This window comes from Erpetoichthys calabaricus, chromosome 10 (assembly GCF_900747795.2).
Source record: "Erpetoichthys calabaricus chromosome 10, fErpCal1.3, whole genome shotgun sequence".
NCBI lineage: Eukaryota > Metazoa > Chordata > Cladistia > Polypteriformes > Polypteridae > Erpetoichthys > Erpetoichthys calabaricus.
This window is the reverse complement of record NC_041403.2, coordinates 163090208-163110274: the sequence shown is the minus strand read 5'-3', so window position 1 is coordinate 163110274 and position 20067 is coordinate 163090208. Positions and strand designations below refer to the sequence as shown.

At 41.6% G+C, this 20067-nt stretch overlaps 1 protein-coding gene across 2 annotated transcripts in view; it reads left to right on the top strand.

The window, feature by feature from the left end:
* Positions 1 to 9428: 9428 nt before the first annotated feature.
* LOC114659719 (hemicentin-1-like) overlaps positions 9429 to 20067 on the top strand; it is a 32679-nt gene continuing 22040 nt past the window's right edge. For both annotated transcript variants that reach the window (XR_007936037.1, XM_051932638.1), the window contains exons 1-3: positions 9429 to 9538; positions 16220 to 16558; positions 19199 to 19459. Coding sequence is in view for 1 of the 2 variants with exons in the window: in XM_051932638.1 (XP_051788598.1) it covers positions 9463 to 9538; positions 16220 to 16558; positions 19199 to 19459 (676 nt within the window). In the remaining variant the exon portion in view is untranslated. The remainder of the gene's footprint in view (positions 9539 to 16219; positions 16559 to 19198; positions 19460 to 20067) is intronic.

Below are 20067 nucleotides of genomic sequence, written 5' to 3'. Positions count from 1 at the left end.
AGCTCAGTCACCCTTCCTCCCAACTCGGCTCACTGCTGAGATCTCCCACAGTCCTTTTATAGTCTATGACCCGGAAGTGCTTCTGATCCCCCAGTCCATGTGATTCTTAGCACTTCCAGGTCAGATCAAAACTCTTTTCTTCAGCCCGGAAGTATATCATCTGTTCTGTTCCCGTGATTGGGAAGTCCTTCCGAGCTATGTGGAAAGTACAAGTTCCTGGGCCTCCCTGCAGTGTCCCATGGCGGCCTCCATGGTATCCAGCAGGGCCGTGAAGAAAAACTCCAAGGTCCATGATGCCCTGCTGGAATTCAGGGCACCTCCATGTTGCCGGGAAGGCTCCATCTGACGGCGTGGGAGTATTGGCTGGGATGAACGGCTGGCCATATACCTCACTATCTATCTATCTATCTATCTATCTATCTATCTATCTATCTATCTATCTATCTATCTATCTATCTATCTATCTATCTATCTATCTATCTATCTCTTAATTGATGTATATATTTCTAATGCCACTAGATGGCAGTAGACCTCATAAATAAAGCCTTTTCTCTTTTTTTCTGTCTTTATTTACTTTAAATGGGATGAACGAATTTGTTTAAATTAAAAGCATTTAAATATTTTCTTCCAAAATAGAATACATTTTGTCTTTTTAATGGCAAACCTCTATCAATATTCTTCCCTGTAAAACCCAGATCCATTTATTGTAAAAGTAAACATTTCATGTCTTTTCAGGATTCCCTTGTCCAGTTCAAGGTTGCAGAACACCAGAGCCAATCAAAGTGCCACCAAGTACAAGACAGGACCCCAGCTGGGTACGTTTACTCATATGGGTCCAGATCTGTAATTTATATTACCTGAGCATACATGTAATGTGTGAGGAAAACTGTGATACCCAGAATGCAACTCACACAGACTGAGAGGGACGGGGTGCAAACCCCATGTGGCTTTAATGAGTCTCCAGGAACTGTGAAGTAGTCACATTGATGATGATGATGATGATGATGATGATGATGTCTGGTTGAAATTTCTGATTTGCACCACAGGATTTTGTAGTCAAGTTTCTGAGCTCAATGCCACTGAAATATTAATATCACCTTCGCTCAGACTAACTTATTTCCATTTAATAGCACAACTTCTTTAGCTGCAAGTTCCATGGCGTGTCACTATAGGTCACTAAAAGTGCAGCTTGTTTAATGCAGTATTTGTGTGTTTTCCATCCATCCTTTTACTAAACCAACTTTATAAGGTTGCACAGGTGCATTGTCTGAACTTAATAAAGCATTGTGAATAAGGCCGGACCAATTCCACGTGTCTCATCACATGTTATTTCTAACGTGAGAGATTGACATCGGGCCTGCACCTGAGCATTAGAAAGATCAAAATGCAATGATGAGCACAAATAAAATCTGGAAAAGCAAAGACATCAGTCTTGACCACACCATCATGTTCTCCATCACTATGTATGACTGCAAAAGTTGAACTTTGAGCGATGAATGACTGATGGGTGTGAATCACAGTGCTGGAGAAAGTCTCAGTGAAAGTTACAAACAGAGAAGACAGACGTCACTGACTGACTTGTTTTGGACATGTGATGCGTGCAAACAGTTTAGAGAAAGCAATCGTGCTTGGAAGAGTCAGCAGAACAAGGAGACCTGGATGACAAGGAATATGTTGGGCAGATACCATCAGAAATGACACTGACATGAGCTCGCAGCAGCTAAGGGAAGCTTCTCGAGACAGAAAGTCATGAAGGAAGTTGGCCCAGAGAGTCACCGAAAGTTGGAACTGACTGAACAAATAAGTCAATCAATGCTGGCACAGTATGTCTTTTGGGATTTGAGAGGAAAACCATTAAATATTTGAACGAAAAGATACAAACATCTCATTCTGACAGACTTCCATACCCCACACGTGACACTGGACAGGTGGAGAAAGCCACTGAGGGCCACTCAGTCATTTAGTTGTGGCACTCGCACCAATGGCCTTGGGGCTTCCCCTCCAGTTCAACTTGCCATCTAGTGGTGATCTGTGGAAGTTCATTTCAAGACTTGTTGACCCCACCAAGTGAAGCTGCCTCTGCTTTCTTTTCTTTTCTTTTCTTTTCTTTTCTTTTCTTTTCTTTTCACTTAGCTCTGTAGCTGCAGACTAAAACTTTTCCTGTTTTGTGTTTTTGTAAATAGATTGGAGAAACCACAACCAACCTGAAGGTGATTCAAATCGTCAGCTGTTCTTCTTTGTTTTGCACACAGAACAGACAGCTGAGACACATTCAGATAAATTTAACAGAGTCAGTTGTGATGGCACCTCTTTAGTCTCTTGAGGTCGCTGGAGGGGCAGGGGGGAGGTCTGAGTGCCGGGAACCAACTCATTAGTATTCAAATGTATTCTGTTTTTTTTTTTTGCAAATAAGCCAAAAACCCCAACTAATAACAGAACAGTAAGACTCCATGAAGCGCTGCTTCTAGAACTTTGCCAGCTGGGGTCTTTCAGTCTCTCCGTGGCTAACACTCTGTTCAGTATTATAAACTGGGATACTCAAAGCATGTAAAACCTAAACAGTTCCAAAAATTCCCTCCAGAGAGGGAAATCACCTTCAAACCCCAGCTAATAATAGGGGCAAATGTGGAATTGTTAAAAATTATAAGATTTATTTCACAAAAGCTCTGTTACAATGTGAAAAGGCAAACAATGCTTGCAAAAGGGTAATTACAAAAGCAACCAAGTCCTAATATAGAATACAAAAAATGGTAAACCTGACCAATATATGGCCAGAAATTAAAATAATAGCACAAACACACAGTAGGATACTCACCAACTCCCATTGGAAATGAACCATCAGAAACTGTGGGAAACCCTCTGGATTTACAGGAAGGCAGGCAGGTCCTGGTGGTGACTGGCAGGTGGTCCCACCACCCACAAAACACATGGAACTCAGCACGAGCACCTTAAATACACAAACAAAATCAAAGAACAATTCACATCATCAACAAAAGTTTCATCAATATAGATTAAAGAATCAAGAGTGAAGAAAACAGACATAAAACATGAGTCTGAAGCCCAGCCATGCTGTTATATTTCTATGAGTTCCTGGTCTAATTTGGAGGGGAAATGTAAAGTCGCTGTTGAATTGCTACTTGTTCCACACAATTGAAAATAAGCTCACATTTTTTTGTGTCTAAAATAAAGAGCAAACTCTACACAGTAAATACAATTCGACCAGAAAATTCCCATTTCTAGGTGACCAGGAGCATTATGTAAATGATGTGTGTAGAATTCACACTAAGACATGGCGTACAGACAAAAATAGAAATGTGCGTACACACAAAAAAAAAATCCAGATGTGTAAATTTGTGCGTACGCCAAATTCCACTCACTTCCCCATCACAAATCCCAACGAACGTGAAATTTAACGCAAGTGCACGCGCTTACAGCCCCACCCATGACTCCTCACAAAATTTTGCATATTTTAATATGCTAATTAATATAAATATCACCTTCTTTTTGGTATTTTATTAAAAGACAATGGCAAAATCACGTGGAAAAATGAAGAATTTTGGCAAATGTGAAGTGGAGGCAAAGAAAAATGTACTATTTGTTGGCTTGAGCAGTGGTAGAAGCAGCAAAAGGAAGTTATGGGGTGATACAGTGTGGCAGAGACACTCAAAAGTTCAGAAAGTCGCACAGTTCCTGAAATAAAAAAGAAGTCAACATGAAAAGGTGAGTCGCAGCCCACCGTCTGTTTATTCTTTTTCAGACAATATTACAAAAGATGACCCCCATACCGATGACATGATGGTGCTGCTGTGCAGAGCATATCTTCGGGCGCTGGCTGCACACACACCTCTGCCTCGGAAATCGTGTGCTGACGGACTGTTCAGGAGTCACAAAATGTAATAGTGGATACTGTAAGAGATGTAGCCAATGAATTAAATAAGGGCTGTACTATGTGATATTGGCCACAATTTAAATGAATTGGTAAAAAAAATAAATGCTGCATCTGATTACCTGTTTTTACATTCTGATAATTACATTCAGATAGGATGAGAAGCTCAGTCATCCGGGAGGAGCTCAGAGTAGAGCCGCTGCTCCTCCGCATCGAGAGGAGTCAGATGAGGTGGCTCGGGCATCTGATCAGGATGCCTCCTGGACGCCTCCCTGGTGAGGTTTTCCGGGCACATCCAACCGGGAGGAGGCCCCGGGGAAGACCCAGGACATGTTGGAGGGACTATGTCTCTCGACTGGCCTGGGAACGCCTTGGGATTCTCCCCGAAGAGCTAGAAGAAGTGGCTGGGGAGAGGGAAGTCTGGGCATCTCTGCTCAAGCTGCTGCCCCCGCGACCCGACCTCGGATAAGCGGGAGACAATGGATGGATGGATGGATAATTACATTCAAATGAAGCTGTAACGCTGTTTGATTTGGCTGATCATTTGGTGGGGCAGGGTCAGGGCCGGATTGGGAAGCTTATTCAGGCCAGGAATCCCAAGTCTAACCCAGGCCAGGCCATACAACATACATCAGTTTTCTTGTACAGGCACAGATTCAAAAAACCAACAAACACCATTTTGTCTTGGAATTTTATATGAATGAGGAGGCAGTAGAGTCAGCTTTTACACATAACATCCATCCATCCATCAATTATCCAACCCACTTTATCTGAACTACAGGGTCATGGGGGTCTGCTGGAGCCAATCCCAGCCAGCACAGGGTGCAAGGCAGAAACAAATCCCAGGCAGGGCACCAGTTCACCGCAGGGCACACACACACACACACCAAGCACACACTAGGGACAATTTAGGATTGCCAATGCACCTAACCTGCATGTCTTTGGACTGTGGGAGGAAACCCACGCAGACACGGGGAGAACATGCAAACTCCACGCAGGGAGGACCCGGGAAGCGAACCCAGGTCTCCTTAATAATAATAATACATTTTATTTATACAAGGCGCCTTTCAGAGAACTCAAGGACACCGAACAATAAATAAATAAATAAATAAATAAATAAATAAATAAATAAAAGACACAATTATAAACAACATAAAACATCAGAAAGTCTAAAAATTAAAACCAAACAAAACCACTGTAATCTTACTACCACTGCCCCACCCCTTTTAAACAGTCTTCATATATAACTTTACTCACAAAAGTATCAGACACACGCACCTCTCATCCTAGTGCTCCTGTTTAACTGTCAGAGCGCGAGACGCACGTGAAGTAAAAACTTGAACAAAAACAAGAAACCATCCAATCAGAAACAAGATAAGAAACCAACCAACGTTAAAACCGAAAGGAATTGTGCCCACTACAGAGCAATAACGCCTGCTCGTTTTCCAGTATAATAACATTATACAGTATAATTTCACCATTAGTTTATTTCACTGGTTGCTCTGAATGTCAGGCCAGGCCAGGCAGCAGGCCACCGGGAAAGCTCCTGCATATTGTAAACGTCAGTCCGGCTCTGGGTCAGGGTCAGGATCATCAAATTGCATCTCTTCAGGTACGGCCAAGCCGTGACACACTTTCTATGGTCTATAGAGCAGCACATTAATAGATTGGAAATGCATTCCATTTACATAAGCAAATTGATTCTCTGAAGGTGCCTTTATAGTGTAGCGACGGCACCGAGTGCCCCAACGATTCTCTACTCTTTACGTGGCTATTTGAGGTGACTCACTATCTTTAAAAAGAACTGCTTGTCTTTTGCCGCACTAGTTGGAAAAAGCACCTGCGGCTTTACGGAGCTGCCATTTTCTTAGGCACTCCAGGTATAGATGATGTATTGCCAGCTCGTTCTTTTGGTGATTCGTCCCTGACTGATGTGACTTGTCCAGTGTCATTGGAATGTCAATGTGTGTGCAGCTGACCTCGCCTGTTTCATTTGGAAAACCGGACATTGCTGCGAATTGTGCTTTGATGTTTGCAGTTCAACCACAGTGTAAGGAAATCTTATCTATCTGAATGATAAGCGGATAATACCATCCTATAAAGCTGGCATGACACGACTTGGTGATGTTTGTGGAATACCCAATCGGTCAGCAAGTTCACGTTGAAAAGCTCTTGTGGTTAAAACCCTGAAAGTGAACAGAACTTGCAAAGGAGCAGGTAGAACACAATTCCTCAAAGTCTGCCTTTATAAAGCCAGCGCCAGTTCCGCATGAGACGCCAAGAGGAGAACTCTTGGAAATCGAAATCGACTTAGAAGCCAGTCGTCATCATCGTCTATAAATACACACTGTCTTCTAATTTGTGATGTCTTCTTCTTCTTCTTTCGGCTGCTCCCGTTAGGGGTTGCCACAGCGGATCATCCATAATTGTTGTCCGCATATTGATTTTGCACCAGATGCCCTTGCTGACGTAACCCTCCCCATTTACCCGGGCTTGGGACCGGCACGAAGAAACACACTGGTTTGTGCATCCCCTGTGGCTAGTAACAGCTCTAAAGCAGTCATGACAGTTGGAATAGTTTAGCCATTCCATGCAACATTATACTGTTACAGAATGATAACAATCAAGTGAGTTAAATTTGTGAACGATATGCAATTAATTTCGGCGTATTTCATAAATCCCCCATCATTGATGCCAATATGAAAAGGAAAGGGAAATGACACATAAACAGTAGCGCTGCTTTGTCGCTGGGTGCTGCCAGTTTGCAAAACTGAGCAGGAACTGCGTAGGCAAGGCAGGGGGCTACTGTGAAAATGGACGTGGGTTTATGCCAAGTTTAGTTTTTATACATCTCAGAGCGTGTGAGGAAACGGGAGTACGCAACATTTTTGTGCGTATGCACCGTTTTTATGCATTTGATGATTACTGACTGAGGTGAAAGGTCAACATTACACTACAATCCAGAAAATTCGGGTTTACCCTGAATTGTCTAAATGGGAGTTTCCCATTCTAAGGGTGCCCGTTTGAAATTTAAACATGGTAAGCACGTGTTTCCTGTCTGTCTGATAGCTTGTCTGTCTCTTTAACCCTCTTGGGTGTGGCAACTTTGGGGCCTCACGTATAAATATGTGCATAAGCCACAAAAGTCAGGATTTATAAAACACAAACTTGGTGTGAAAATGACTTAACGTCACAACAAATTTCAACCATCTGCGAGTCCTATATAGACTTTTTTTTTTGGTATTGGTATTTTAGCGAATCCAGGTGACAGGACAATGAAGAAAATAGAAAATTTTGTTTCTCAGGGGTGGGGTTGATTTGTTTTCAATCCTATTTTTTTGTAAAAATTGATCTATTTGTATGGAATGATTGCAATAAATTCAATAAAAAAGAATGTTTCATTAAACCTTTCAATGACGCATCAGTTACGTTCTGATTTTATGTCATGTCATTGGCTAACCCGCAGGAACAAACCCTGGACAGGACGCCTGGTCATTGCATACATTTTTGTGTCCCTGAACCAATTCTATCACAGTTAATCGACATGTTCTCTCAACTTTGATAATAACGCCTAATGCATACGCTTCATATGCTTCCTGTTGTCACACACGTGCGTATGGGAGGCAGCTAAAGGGCTTGAGTGAGGGCAGTTCCGAGTCATACCGGGATGTGGCAGAGTGCACTGACTCTTTTTCTCCCTTGCCTGTAGACGATTCACAGGAGATTCCACCTGGTCCTCTTCACGTCACTTCTGGGACCGAGCCTATGAAAGGAGTCCTTGCCGGCTCCGGCCCCTGTGATGTCATGTCCGGGCTCGAACCAATGGCTGAAGACCCTCATGAGCCCAATCTCTTTGATCTCACTTCCTGTCTTCCCCTTTAAAAGCCTCCACCTTTTCCCTATTCCCTCAGTTCTCTTTTGGACTCGGTTTTGTGCACATCAGTGCTGTACCTAGTTTATGACTTTACAGTCTGAAATTAGACTATCCAAAATGGCAACACCACCGGGTTAAATACAGGCCTGGCAGGAAGAGGCGGGTCCAGGTGGACGGGCACCAGAAGTGATGTCAGAGGTGGTAAGGTTCTCAATCATCCAGTCTGTAGAGTGAGGCAGAAAAGAGACATTAGTGTACAGCGCCACCCTGAGGATCGGCAAGGAATTACCACCACCAGAGCCTTTAAGCTGTCTGTTTTGTATTGCTCTACTTTCCCCTATTGTATTATTAATATGTAGCCTTTGTCAGAATGCCTAATCTCACAGACTTACCACTGTTTATAAGGTATTATTGTATATAACTTATCCCCACCTTCCCTTCTATATCTATAACCTTAGGCAATTAGATGTAGTAAAAAGACAAGCAGAAGTTAAGTTACACATAAAATAATGTATTACAGATAATATTAATAAATAATAACAAAATGCAAAGTACATTTGAATATTGGCAACCATACAACCTGATTAAATGGTGATGTGTAGTTCAGGTGGCACACAGACTTGTAGTTACTTAAATGTCTCTAGTTAAGGCATCATTGGTGCTCAGCTTTCAGCCACATGTCTGTTCAAAATGTCTGCTGAGCTGTGCTCTTCATTGTGTTGTCTTCATCATCATAGGTTAGCAAGAGAGATGCTTCTTTCAGATGTTGGTTAGTAAGAGAGAGATACTTCTACATCATCACAGGTTAGCAAGAGAGAGATTGTGAGGTTAAACACATACATTTATAGATGTTCTGTTCAACCCATACAGCCAATAGGACATCATGGTACTTAAAGGCCCCTGAGACAAACCAATTCCAAACAGCCATACCTCAGACCAATGGGGGAATAGAACATCTTAACACCTGCCCCTAAACCATATGTTAAAGTACACCTTAGCCTATTTGCTGGGGTAGAAATGACTTTAGCAAAGAAACACTCGGCAATCTGGTTTAAAACGCATCCCCCAAATCCTGTCGTAAAATTCAAACAGACCCATTCCTAAAGGGGGGTAAACACTAAATTACATTGCTATGCCTAAATTACAAATAAAGACATACAAAATATTTATCAAGTTATATGTAAAATCTCACATCCCAACATTGTCCTAAAGGCCATTTGATAATTACGAGGTAAATACAATACATTTCATCTGATACAATCCAAAATATTCACGATGGCTTATGGGTAGTCTGAACACCCTCAAGCGTGGATATTCAAGTCGAAGCCAAGGTCAAATGAACATGGATGCTCCACTGAGGGTTTGCATCATTGTTGAACAATGTGGCGTAGTGAGAGGGAGTGAAACCTGCCGAAATTCATGGAATGTGTTAAAGGTGAAGGGGTCTGGAGACTTTCTGAAGGCACTCCAACTCCGTTACAAAGTTGGTCAAGCGTGTCTGAAGACGTACTTTGCATGCCTCCTGATTAAAATTAGCATCAATGAAGGCTGTGCGTCTGCCCCCCAACCACGGCTTACTTCAATGCTCAAAACGGATATGAGCAGAAAGAAGAAACGATTGTATTGGAAAGGCAAATTTATTCTGCTTCCTCTTTTTGGTTTGTTAAAGGAACTTCACTTGACGTGAGCTGCTGGGACGCAGATGCATGAAGACAAGATGGACAGCAGATGGGGGCTTTGCTGGGCTCTGCTCTTCTTACCTGCTCTTCACTGTACAGGTGGGTGATTCTGATTTATAGAACTCGTCGATCCTCCACCTTGTAGCAGGGAGGTTCTTTATGTTTCCTTTTAAAAATGCCATACTGGAGGTCACTTTGAGTTTACTTTAAAGTCGCATGCTGCTGCCTTCCAGTAACGTGTCTCTTGTCTCTTTACAACAAAAAAAAAATCCATTTATTTTAATTTGGTTTTAATTATGAGCTGCAGGTGCAAGTAACACACTCATGGAGTCTGAACTGCTTTATAGTGAAGGTACTGAAAGGCGATATTTTAGAAAGAAACTAGATTGTGGTGTCCTTGTAAGATTGTTGTGCATCACTCAAAGAAGACTCACAAAATAATAAAATGTAAGAAAACTTTAAATGAGAGGCACAGTGGCAGAGAAGGTTTTTAAAAGGATATCATCTTAATGCTTAACTGATTATCTGAGCAAAAGGTAAACATTATCACCAGAAAAAAAATAAAAAATAAAATGCTGCGTGTTTGATCTGCTCATTGCACTCTAACCATATGCACCACAGATAATGGATGAGTGTCATTTGTAAATTTACACGGTATGGTTTTAAAGTATCAACTAAAGATTAATTTTTAAAGAAATGGCTGAAAGATGTGAGTGTTAGTGTTGAGAGGGCTGCTTTATAATTTTAGAATCACAGACGGACCCCGGCTTCCTTCCTCTGTTAGAGGCTGATATCGCGGCCGATGAGGGGGAGCAGAAAACAAATAAATTTAGTGAAAGTGACAAATTATCTAACTACTTAACAATGAGTACAAACAACACCATGTAGTGAGGTGTGGTGCAGTACACCATAACACAAGTGAGATATAGTGAAACACGATGAGGGTATAGTATAGTATAGTATAGTATAGTATAGTATAGTATAGTATAGTATAGTATAGTATGGCATGGTACAGTATAGTATAGTACGGTATAGTATGGTACAGTACAGTACAGTATAGTATAGTGCGGTACGGTATAGTATAGTATAGTATAGTATAGTATAGTACAGTACAGTACAGTGTAGTATAGTATAGTATAGTATAGTATAGTATAGTATAGTATAGTATAGTATAGTATAGTATAGTATAGTGGTGCCATGAAATTGGGGGACCATGCAGAAAAAGTGTTGTGTGACCGAAATGCATGAACTTTCATCACATCTGAAGTGTTTTATTTGTAATGTGAAACTGTGGAGCAGATTTGGAAATCAAAGAAAAATGGGACTTTGTACCAAATATTAAGGAGGGCACTATAATGAAATACACACTGGAATTAGAAATTATTAAGACTTCTTTTCTCTGTTCTATTCTATTCATAAATGCCTGAAGTGATTCCACTCCGTTCCCAAAATGTTCCCTCCTACATAATGTAATATTACACTATGGGATTACCAGCTCCTATTGCTGGTGGACTAATCCCAGCATAGCATCTTATTCTCTCACTTGGACAGAGGCAGTGGTGCAGTAAGAATTATGTTTCTAGACTTCTCTAGCGCCTTCAACACAATCCAACCTCTGCTCCTTAGGGACAAGCTCACAGAGATGGGAGTAGATTCATACCTAGTGGCATGGATCGTGGACTATCTTAAAGACAGACCTCAGTATGTGCGTCTTGGGAACTGCACGTCTGACATTGTGGTCAGCAACACAGGAGCGCCACAAGGGACTGTACTTTCTCTGGTCCTGTTCAGCCTATATACATCGAACTTCCAATACAACTCGGAGTCCTGCCATGTGCAAAAGTTTGCTGATGACACTGCTATCGTGGGCTGTATCAGGAATGGGCTGGAGGAGGAGTATAGGGACCTAATCAATGACTTTGTTAAATGGTGCAACTCAAACCACCTACACCTGAACACCAGCAAAACCAAGGAGCTGGTGGTGGATTTTAGGAGGCCCAGACCCCTCATAGACCCCGTGATCATCAAAGGTGACTGTGTGCAGATGGTGCAGACCTATAAATATCTGGGAGTGCAGCTGGATGATGAATTAGACTGGACTGCCAATACTGATGCGCTGTGCAAGAAAGGACAGAGCCGACTATACTTCCTTAGAAGGCTGGCGTCCTTCAACATCTGCAATAAGATGCTGCAGATGTTCTATCAGACAGTTGTGGTGAGCGCCCTCTTCTACGCGGTGGTGTGCTGGGGAGGCAGCATTAAGAGGAAAGACACCTCACGCCTGGACAAACTGGTGAGGAAGGCAGGCTCTATTGTTGGCATGGAGCTGGACAGTTTAACATCTGTGGCAGAGCGAAGGGCGCTCAGCAGGCTCCTATCAATTATGGAGAATCTATCTATCTATCTGTCTATCTAAAGCCCAACAGCTGTTCTGCCTCTCTTCCATTGTGCAGCACTTTTGGTCTTTACCAGTCCCTCCTCACAGATTAGAAATGTGACAGATGAGAGGAGACCCTTCAGTCCATCAAGCTCATTTGTTTCACTAATAGCTAAGCTGTCCCCACATCTCCTTCAGATTCTTCTTAAAGGTTGTCAATGTTTCAGCTTCAACTCCACACCTCTGTTGTTTGTTTTCCAGAGTCCCACAACTCTTTGTATAAAGAAGAGCTTCCCAGCTTCTGTCTTAAATTCACTTCCCATCATTTCCACTGATGTGCCCGAGTATGGGATTCACCCTTAAGTTAGAAGAATTTTGCTGGAGATTCTACTATGTGAGGGGGGTACAGTGGGAGTGCTGCCACTTTGCAGTCAGGAGACCCCCGTTCACAACCCTGGGAGGAGTTTGCATGTTCTCCCCGTGTCTACAAGGGTTTCCTCCCACTGTCCAAAGTCATGCATGTTAAGGGGACTGGCGATGCTAAATTAGGCCCGAGAGTGTGTGTGTGTATGTGTTCACCCTCAGAAGGACTGGCACCCTGTCCAGGGTTTGCTCCTGCCTTGTGCCCTGTGTCAGCTGGGCTTGACTCCAGCCTGTGACCCTGGTCTGGATTAAGTGGGTTAGAAAATAACACATTGCTAGAAAATCCATATTGTAAATTGTAATTATTGAACAGTGGATGTCTTTGTGTCTAATTACGTATAAAATGTATTCATTTATGAACTAGTGCAGGGGTGGGCAAATTCATTCCTGGAGGGCCACAGTGGCTGCGGGTTTTTGTTCCAACCCAGTTGCTTAATTAGAAAACAATCCTTGCCAATAATTACATTTCATGGCTTGTTGGTGCTTTCACTCTGCTATGTCAAGTCATTCTCATATTCTAGATTTTTTTTCCATTCTAAGGATATCATCCAAATACTTTGAAGTGTAAAACCGATGGGTAATTCTCAGTCCTTCACTTTTTTCTCTTCTCTTTCCTTCCAAGTATTTAATTAAACCAAATAGTGCACGATAAATACACACAGGTGTAAAGGGTAACAAGCAAAATGGATAACTGCTGGTTTCTTTTGTCATTTGCATCTTATTGCTAATAAGGAGCAATTAAAAACCAAGAATGCAGCTGTTTAAGACTTAAATAAGCAATAAGGGTTCATAATCTTAACGAGGGAGATAACTAAAATGAAGCAGAAGTGTTTCTAGAGCAATAAGTGCTTCTTATTAAGCAATTGGGTTGGAACAAAAACCTGCAGCCACTGCGGCCCTCTAGGAATGAATTTGCCCACCCCTGAACTAGTGTAATGTGACCTCAACTTTAGTTACAGTACAGGCAACACAGGACCTCTCAAGTTCATAAAGAAGCAGCTACCTCCATGAGTGATCATTTTGACTTTGCTCACTCAGAGTATGCTGGCCTTCATGATCTGTAAGCTGATATTTCTCATATATCTTCTGAGGTTGACCTCCGAAGGACCCTTTTTTCTATATAAATTAGTTCAGTGATAAAGAGCAATGGTTTCCTGCAGTACTGTCAGCTAAAACAAGCATAAGAAACAGAACTGGGAGTGAAAGCAACAAGACAGCATTGCATCTACAGGCACTTCTGTGTTCCCCAAAAGCTTCCATTTATTATACAAAACTTAGCTTAATGCTTACCACGATGAAGACACTGCCTGAGCTGGCATTTCTACAAGGATGGGCTCACATTCCATTACCTGGCTGGGAGGGCAAGAGAAAGAAAAGACAGGAGATACAGTGGGAAACAAATACTTTTTTTTAACGGTGATACAGTGAGAAACAAATACATTTTTTAAAAATGGTGATACAATGGGAAACAAATACTTTTTTTTAAATGTTGATACGATGGGAAACAAATAAATTTTTTTAAAAACGGTGATACAATGGGAAACGAATACTTTTTTTTAAAAATGGTGATACAATGGGAAACGAATACTTTTTTTTAAAAATGGTGATACAATGGGAAACAAATACTTTTTTTTAACGGTGATACAGTGGGAAACAAATACATTTTTTAAAAACGGTGATACAATGGGAAACAAATACATTTTTTAAAAATGGTGATACAATGGGAAACAAATACTTTTTTTAAAAAATGGTGATACAATGGGAAACAAATACTTTTTTTTAACGGTGATACAGTGGGAAACAAATACATTTTTTAAAAACGGTGATACAATGGGAAACAAATACTTTTTTTTAAATGTTGATACGATGGGAAACAAATACATTTTAAAAAAAACGGTGATACAATGGGAAACAAATACTTTTTTTTAAACGGTGATACAATAGGAAACAAATACTTTTTTTAAACGTTGTTACAATGGGAAACAAATACATTTTTTAAAAAACAGTGATACAATGGCAGTTCACTCACCTACCTTTCCCCCCCACCTCCACCAGCAGTAGGCACTGTTGTGAAGAGGGGGGCTGATCGCACACCAAAGAGATGTGACCGCTCCTCTGATGCCCCTCTTAAATGGTGATACATTAGGAAACAAGTACCAGGTGTGTTTTTCACCTCCTCTTTGCTCGAGAAGCTGTTGACTTGCTGCCGCTGCGTGTTGTGTGATCTGCATTTTGTGCGGAGCTGCGAACGTTTAATAGCCTGTACAGCACCTGAATATTCGATCTCTTTCCGCTGTTCCATTATTTCCCCCCCCCCCCGAGTAATATTTTCAGTTTGTTTGCGCTAATGCAATCTTTACTCTCATTTTCTGAGACTTTCGAATTTTCCTACTTCCATTATCTCTAACCGTCTCGCCTGTGTAGCACGGGACTTGCGTCTGAGAGTTGTAGGCATAACGTGACTTGTCCGTCTCATGGGAAGTAAACGTGTTTCTGTGTTTCTGTCTCTCTGTCTCGCTTCTAAAGATCACGTCTCGTCCCCAGGAAAAAGTCTTGTCGCAAGTTTTTTTTATAATAGACAGATTGGACTAGTACCTTTTCCAAGGGGATTTACAACATTTGAGATACGACTGGTTCAATTTCTTTTGCTTTTTCCAATTGGAGTACAGGCAGGTAAAGTGACCTGCTCACGGTCACTCACTGGTGTCAGTAGTGGGATTTCCACCCTCAATCTCAGGATTTGAAGTCCACTATGCCACACTGCCTACATTTTTTCCGGAATGAGTCTGATCTAACTGGAGCAAAGCAATATAAATCAGACCAGCTAATTATATTATTCAGAAGCAAAGACTACAACTTTGTAATCCTAGTAAAGTGTTTTATTACCACAAACAGCTGTCCATATATTTCACCGGATATTACTGAGCACACAATGCAAATACTTTGAAATTGCAAAAAAAAAAAATAATCTCAAGGCCGGAGCCCACTCTGTAACTTTGCTGAGATCTCTGCTTAAAGTCAACAGGAGACCCTTGTGAGAATACCAGGGTGAAACATTCACTAGGAAAATCTGAGAAGTAAGAGACAAAAGACAATGTCTACATTTTATTTCTTTCTGATCTAAATTGTTGTGGAGGAAAAACCAAAAAGATATTAAGGAGATCTCTTCTTTTTTAAATTTTCATTGTTTGGGGTATATCATAGCTGTGGTAAAACACCCAGGCGGCCAGAAAAAAACGCCACGTTTCATCTACTCTATTTGATGTTAGTAAATTGCTTTTAATTTACAGCATAAAAGTCATCAGGCCAATGAGATCTTTTAAAAATGCAGCAGACAAAAACATAAAACACCTTAACACCATGAAGAAGGCACATACAAGGTTGTGTTTTAATGGCTGGAGTTCTTCTTGGGTTCCCCATTTCTTTTTTGAGTCACAGCAAGTTCCATTGACTTCAGTTTTCACACTCTGAACAGGTGGAGTTCTGTACCATCAACCAACTCTGGGCTGCATGACCTGAAGAAGGTCTCTTCACCTCCTATTACTAAGTGGTCGTTTGTCTCAGTGAACCTCTGTGTTGTGTTCTTCTTTGGTCTTCATCTGGGGAAAGATAACAACACACTTTGAGACATGAGGATCTCCTTGTCTGTGCTACTGGACAGGAGGTGGAGGAGGTGGAAGAACCATGACAATAAGATACAAACCTCAAATAGACAGAAATGAAAGGCACTTTGTGTGATAGACAGGTGGACCTGAAATGTGCTGCATGATAGCGACATGGATGTGTCTGGCTGAGACAATCAAACGACCATTTAATGTCAGGCGCAATATTAACTACCTCAGTGAATCCTAATCATTTTTCCTTTTCAGTACAGGTTTTGCAAACTGCCATTTAATTAGTTTGGCTTTTTTTTAAATAAGTTTTTGGGTAACATTTTTGAATATATTCATATGTTGTAAGATAATATGTTACTGTTACAGGATTCAAAGTCTCTCAGCCTAAGGGCCAAATGGAAGCAGAGGAGAGTAGCAACGTCACTTTGATCTGCACTGTGCCCAGTGAGACTCCAGTGGGACCAGTGAGATGGTACAAAGGAAATGGCAGCGAGCGCACACACTTCTACTCAGAAGTCCCCAAAGGAAGTGATCACAGTGACCCTCGAGTGATCTGGACAATGGAGAACCCCACTGTCAACTACAGCATCACAATAAGAGACGTCAGAGTCACCGACACGGGAGAGTATTACTGTGTGAAATACACAAAGGCAGATGAGAGCAAACCAAATGCCTCAGGACCGGGGGTCAATCTGATGGTAAAAGGTAAGTTTGTTTTAATTTTTATATCCTGCCTCGTGTGAACTGTGCTGTTATAACACTAGAGCACTTCACATGAAACTCTCACTTTGAGTTACTAAACTCACAGATTTGGAACACAAGCGAGTGACTCAAAGAGATGGCAGGGTGTCACACCATGACATTTATTATACATGTGACACCGAGTGGCATACGCTTGGAACTCATTCATTCATAATGGAAACCAGAGGAAAGATCAAAATAATTGGGGTTTACAAAGCAAAAGAAAGGCTGACATCTGTTCAAAAGTGCTTTATTATGGGAGAATGCGTTTCTTGTTTATGATGTGTGTTGACTTTAATGGGAATATATATTGAACATTTTTTTCTCAAAACAATGGATGTGTTCTGTATGTTGTGAGCATATAACTGGTAACTTTCAAGTGGATTAGGCGAGTAACGTGAGATTTTCTTTTCTTTTCCGTATGAGATGTTTTTTCACAGCTTTGGTCACCATTGAGTTTTATTATATTATCCCCTTTTTCTTTCCTTTCTGCATGAAAGCAACATTACAATTTCTTCTTGACTAAACTAAATGGGGTAATTATCCATCCATCCATTATCCAACCCACTATATCCTAACTACAGGGTCATGGGGGTCTGCTGGAGCCAATCCCAGCCAACACAGGTCGCAAGGCAGGAAATAAACCCAGGGCAGGGCGCCAGCCCACCGCAGGGCACACACGCATGCACACACATGAGGGACAATTTAGAATTGCCAATGCACCTAACCTGCATGTCTTTGGACTGTGGGAGGAAACCAGAGTACCCGGAGGAAACCCACGCAGACACGGGGAGAACATGCAAACTCCAGGCAGGGAGGACCCGGGAAGCGAACCCAGGTCTCCTAACTGTGAGGCAGGAGCGCTACCACTGCGCCACCATGCAGCCCATGAGGTAATTAACATATACAAAATATCATTTTTGGGTGGAGTATTCCTTTAAATGATGACTTCTGATGAAGGCTAAAGTCCTAAAACATCACTCCTCTAATGTTCTTTTAAATTTCACAGTTACCTTTACCTGTTGTCAATTTACCTTACAATGCCCCTTCGCTATCTTTATTAGATAGATAGATAGATAGATAGATAGATAGATAGATAGATAGATAGATAGATAGATAGATAGATAGATAGATAGATAGATAGATAGATAGATAGATAGATAGATAGATAGATAGATAGATAGATAGATAGATAGATAGATAGATAGATAGATAGATAGATAGATAGATAGATACTTTATTAATCCCAATGGGAAATTCACATTACTTACTTACTTACACCGATCAGCAACAACATTAAAAGCACCTGCCTAATATTGTGAGTGCCCTCCTCCTGTAACCAAAATAGAGACATGGACTCCACAAGACCTCTGACGGTGTCCTGTGGTATCTGCACCAAGATGTTCACAGCAGATCCTTTATGGCCTGTAAGTGGTGAGGTGGGGTCTGCATGGATCGGACTTGTTTTTCCCACACATCTCAGAGATGCTCGATCGGACTGAGATCTGGGGAATTTGGGGCTCAAGTCAACACCTTGAACTCTTTTGTCATGTTCCTCAAACCATTCTTTAACAATCTGTGCAGTTTATCAGGATGCATTATCCTGCTGACAGAAGCCACTGCCATTCCCATGAAGGTGTTGATATAGTCTGCAACAATCTTTAGGAAAGTGGTCTGTGTCAAAGTAACATCCACATGAATGCCAGGACCCAAGGTTGGCCAGCAGAACATTGCAGAAATCATCACTCTGCCTTCATGTAATTGCCTTCTTTCCATAGTACATCCTGCTGTCATCTCTCCCCAGGTAAAGGACTCACAAAAACCTGGCTGTCCACCAGATATAAAAGAAAATGTAATTCATCAGACCACGCCACCTTCTTCTTCTATTGTTCCATGGTCCAGTTCTAATGTTCATGAGCCCATTGTAGGCACTTTCATGGTAGGGCAGTGGCCAGTTTAGGAACTCTGATAGTCTATGGCTATGCGGTGATGCACTGTGGGTCCCAACACCTTTCTTTCATGACCAGCATTACATTTTTCAGCACTGTGTGCTACAGTAGCTCTTCTTTGGTGCTCATGCACATCAGTGTGCCTTGGGTGTCTATGACCCTCTGACACTAATGCCTAACCCTAACCCTAAACCTAACCCGATTCACCGGTGGTCCTTCCTCTGGTCATTTTTGGTAGGTACTAGCCACTGCATGTCAGGAAGACCCAACAAGTCCTGTCATTTTGGGAATTGTCTGAGCCAATCGTCTAGCAGTCACAATTTGGTCCTTGTCAAAGTCGCTCAGAACCTTACACTTGCCATTTCTATCCTGCTTCCTTCCAACCCTTCACCTTCAAAGGCTGAACCCCTTGACAAGAGCCATTGTAACGAGATAATAAATGGTATTCACTTCACCTGTTGGTTGTTCTAATGTTGAGGCTGATCGGTGCACATGGTACACCAAATTTACTGGATTTCAATTTTTTCTTACACCAACAGAGTTAATCACTGTATGTTCAGGTCAAGTCTAAAGTACATCTAAAACTTCATTTTCAGGTATGAGAACCATCACCACCAGTTCTCTTAAGTCATCTCTTACCACTTTTTCTCTTTAGGAATGCCAGTTATCTATGGTCCGACTAGCAGGGTGCAGGTGGGAGCCACTGTCAATCTGTCTTGTGAAGCTGCAGGATCCTCTGCTACTGAAATTGAGTGGAAGAAGAACGACAGCAAATTGACATCAAATAAAGGAACATTAGACCAAAGTGTGGTCAGCTTGGTGGTGAACAAGAGTGACATCAAATCTGTCATTGAATGCCAGGTGTCAGGATTCCCGAAGCTGTCAAAAACTTATCACATGAACTCCATTGTTATGGGTAATTACTGACTTTATTCATTCTCTTGTAGCTTTGTCTCCTCTACAGGAATGACTGAAAACACAAATCAGACCAAATGAGTACCAGAAGGGTGACATGACCGTGGGGTATCAGTAGTGCAGAGAGTTTTATTCCGGGCATGAAATGGTCACATGTTCTCAACATATTTGCCATACATGTGACCCCAGTTTGCTCTAACTATAGTCATTCAGTCACCCAAAATAGCCAATAGTCCAGTGGATCGAGATGGTGACTTTAAAATGAGTTCATCAAGAACACACGGACAGACTTGGAAACTTGTGAAGGGTAAATTTCGCACAAATATTTTGAAGTTTTTCTTCATTCAGGGAACCTGAGACACATGGAATAAGTGACCAAGTAGTGTGGTAGACAGGAGGACTTTAAGGACCTCGCAAAACTTAACTTGATGTTATTTTGGAAGAACTGGATGGCTAGGTCTGGCGAGCTTTGTTGGGCTGAATGGCCTGTTCTCGTCCAGATTGTTTTAACTCTTTGAGGGCTGAATATTTTTTCCAAAAAACTGTTTTCTGAGAAGCACACAAAGCAATTGTTTCACACATAAATCAACATCAAACATCCATTGCTGT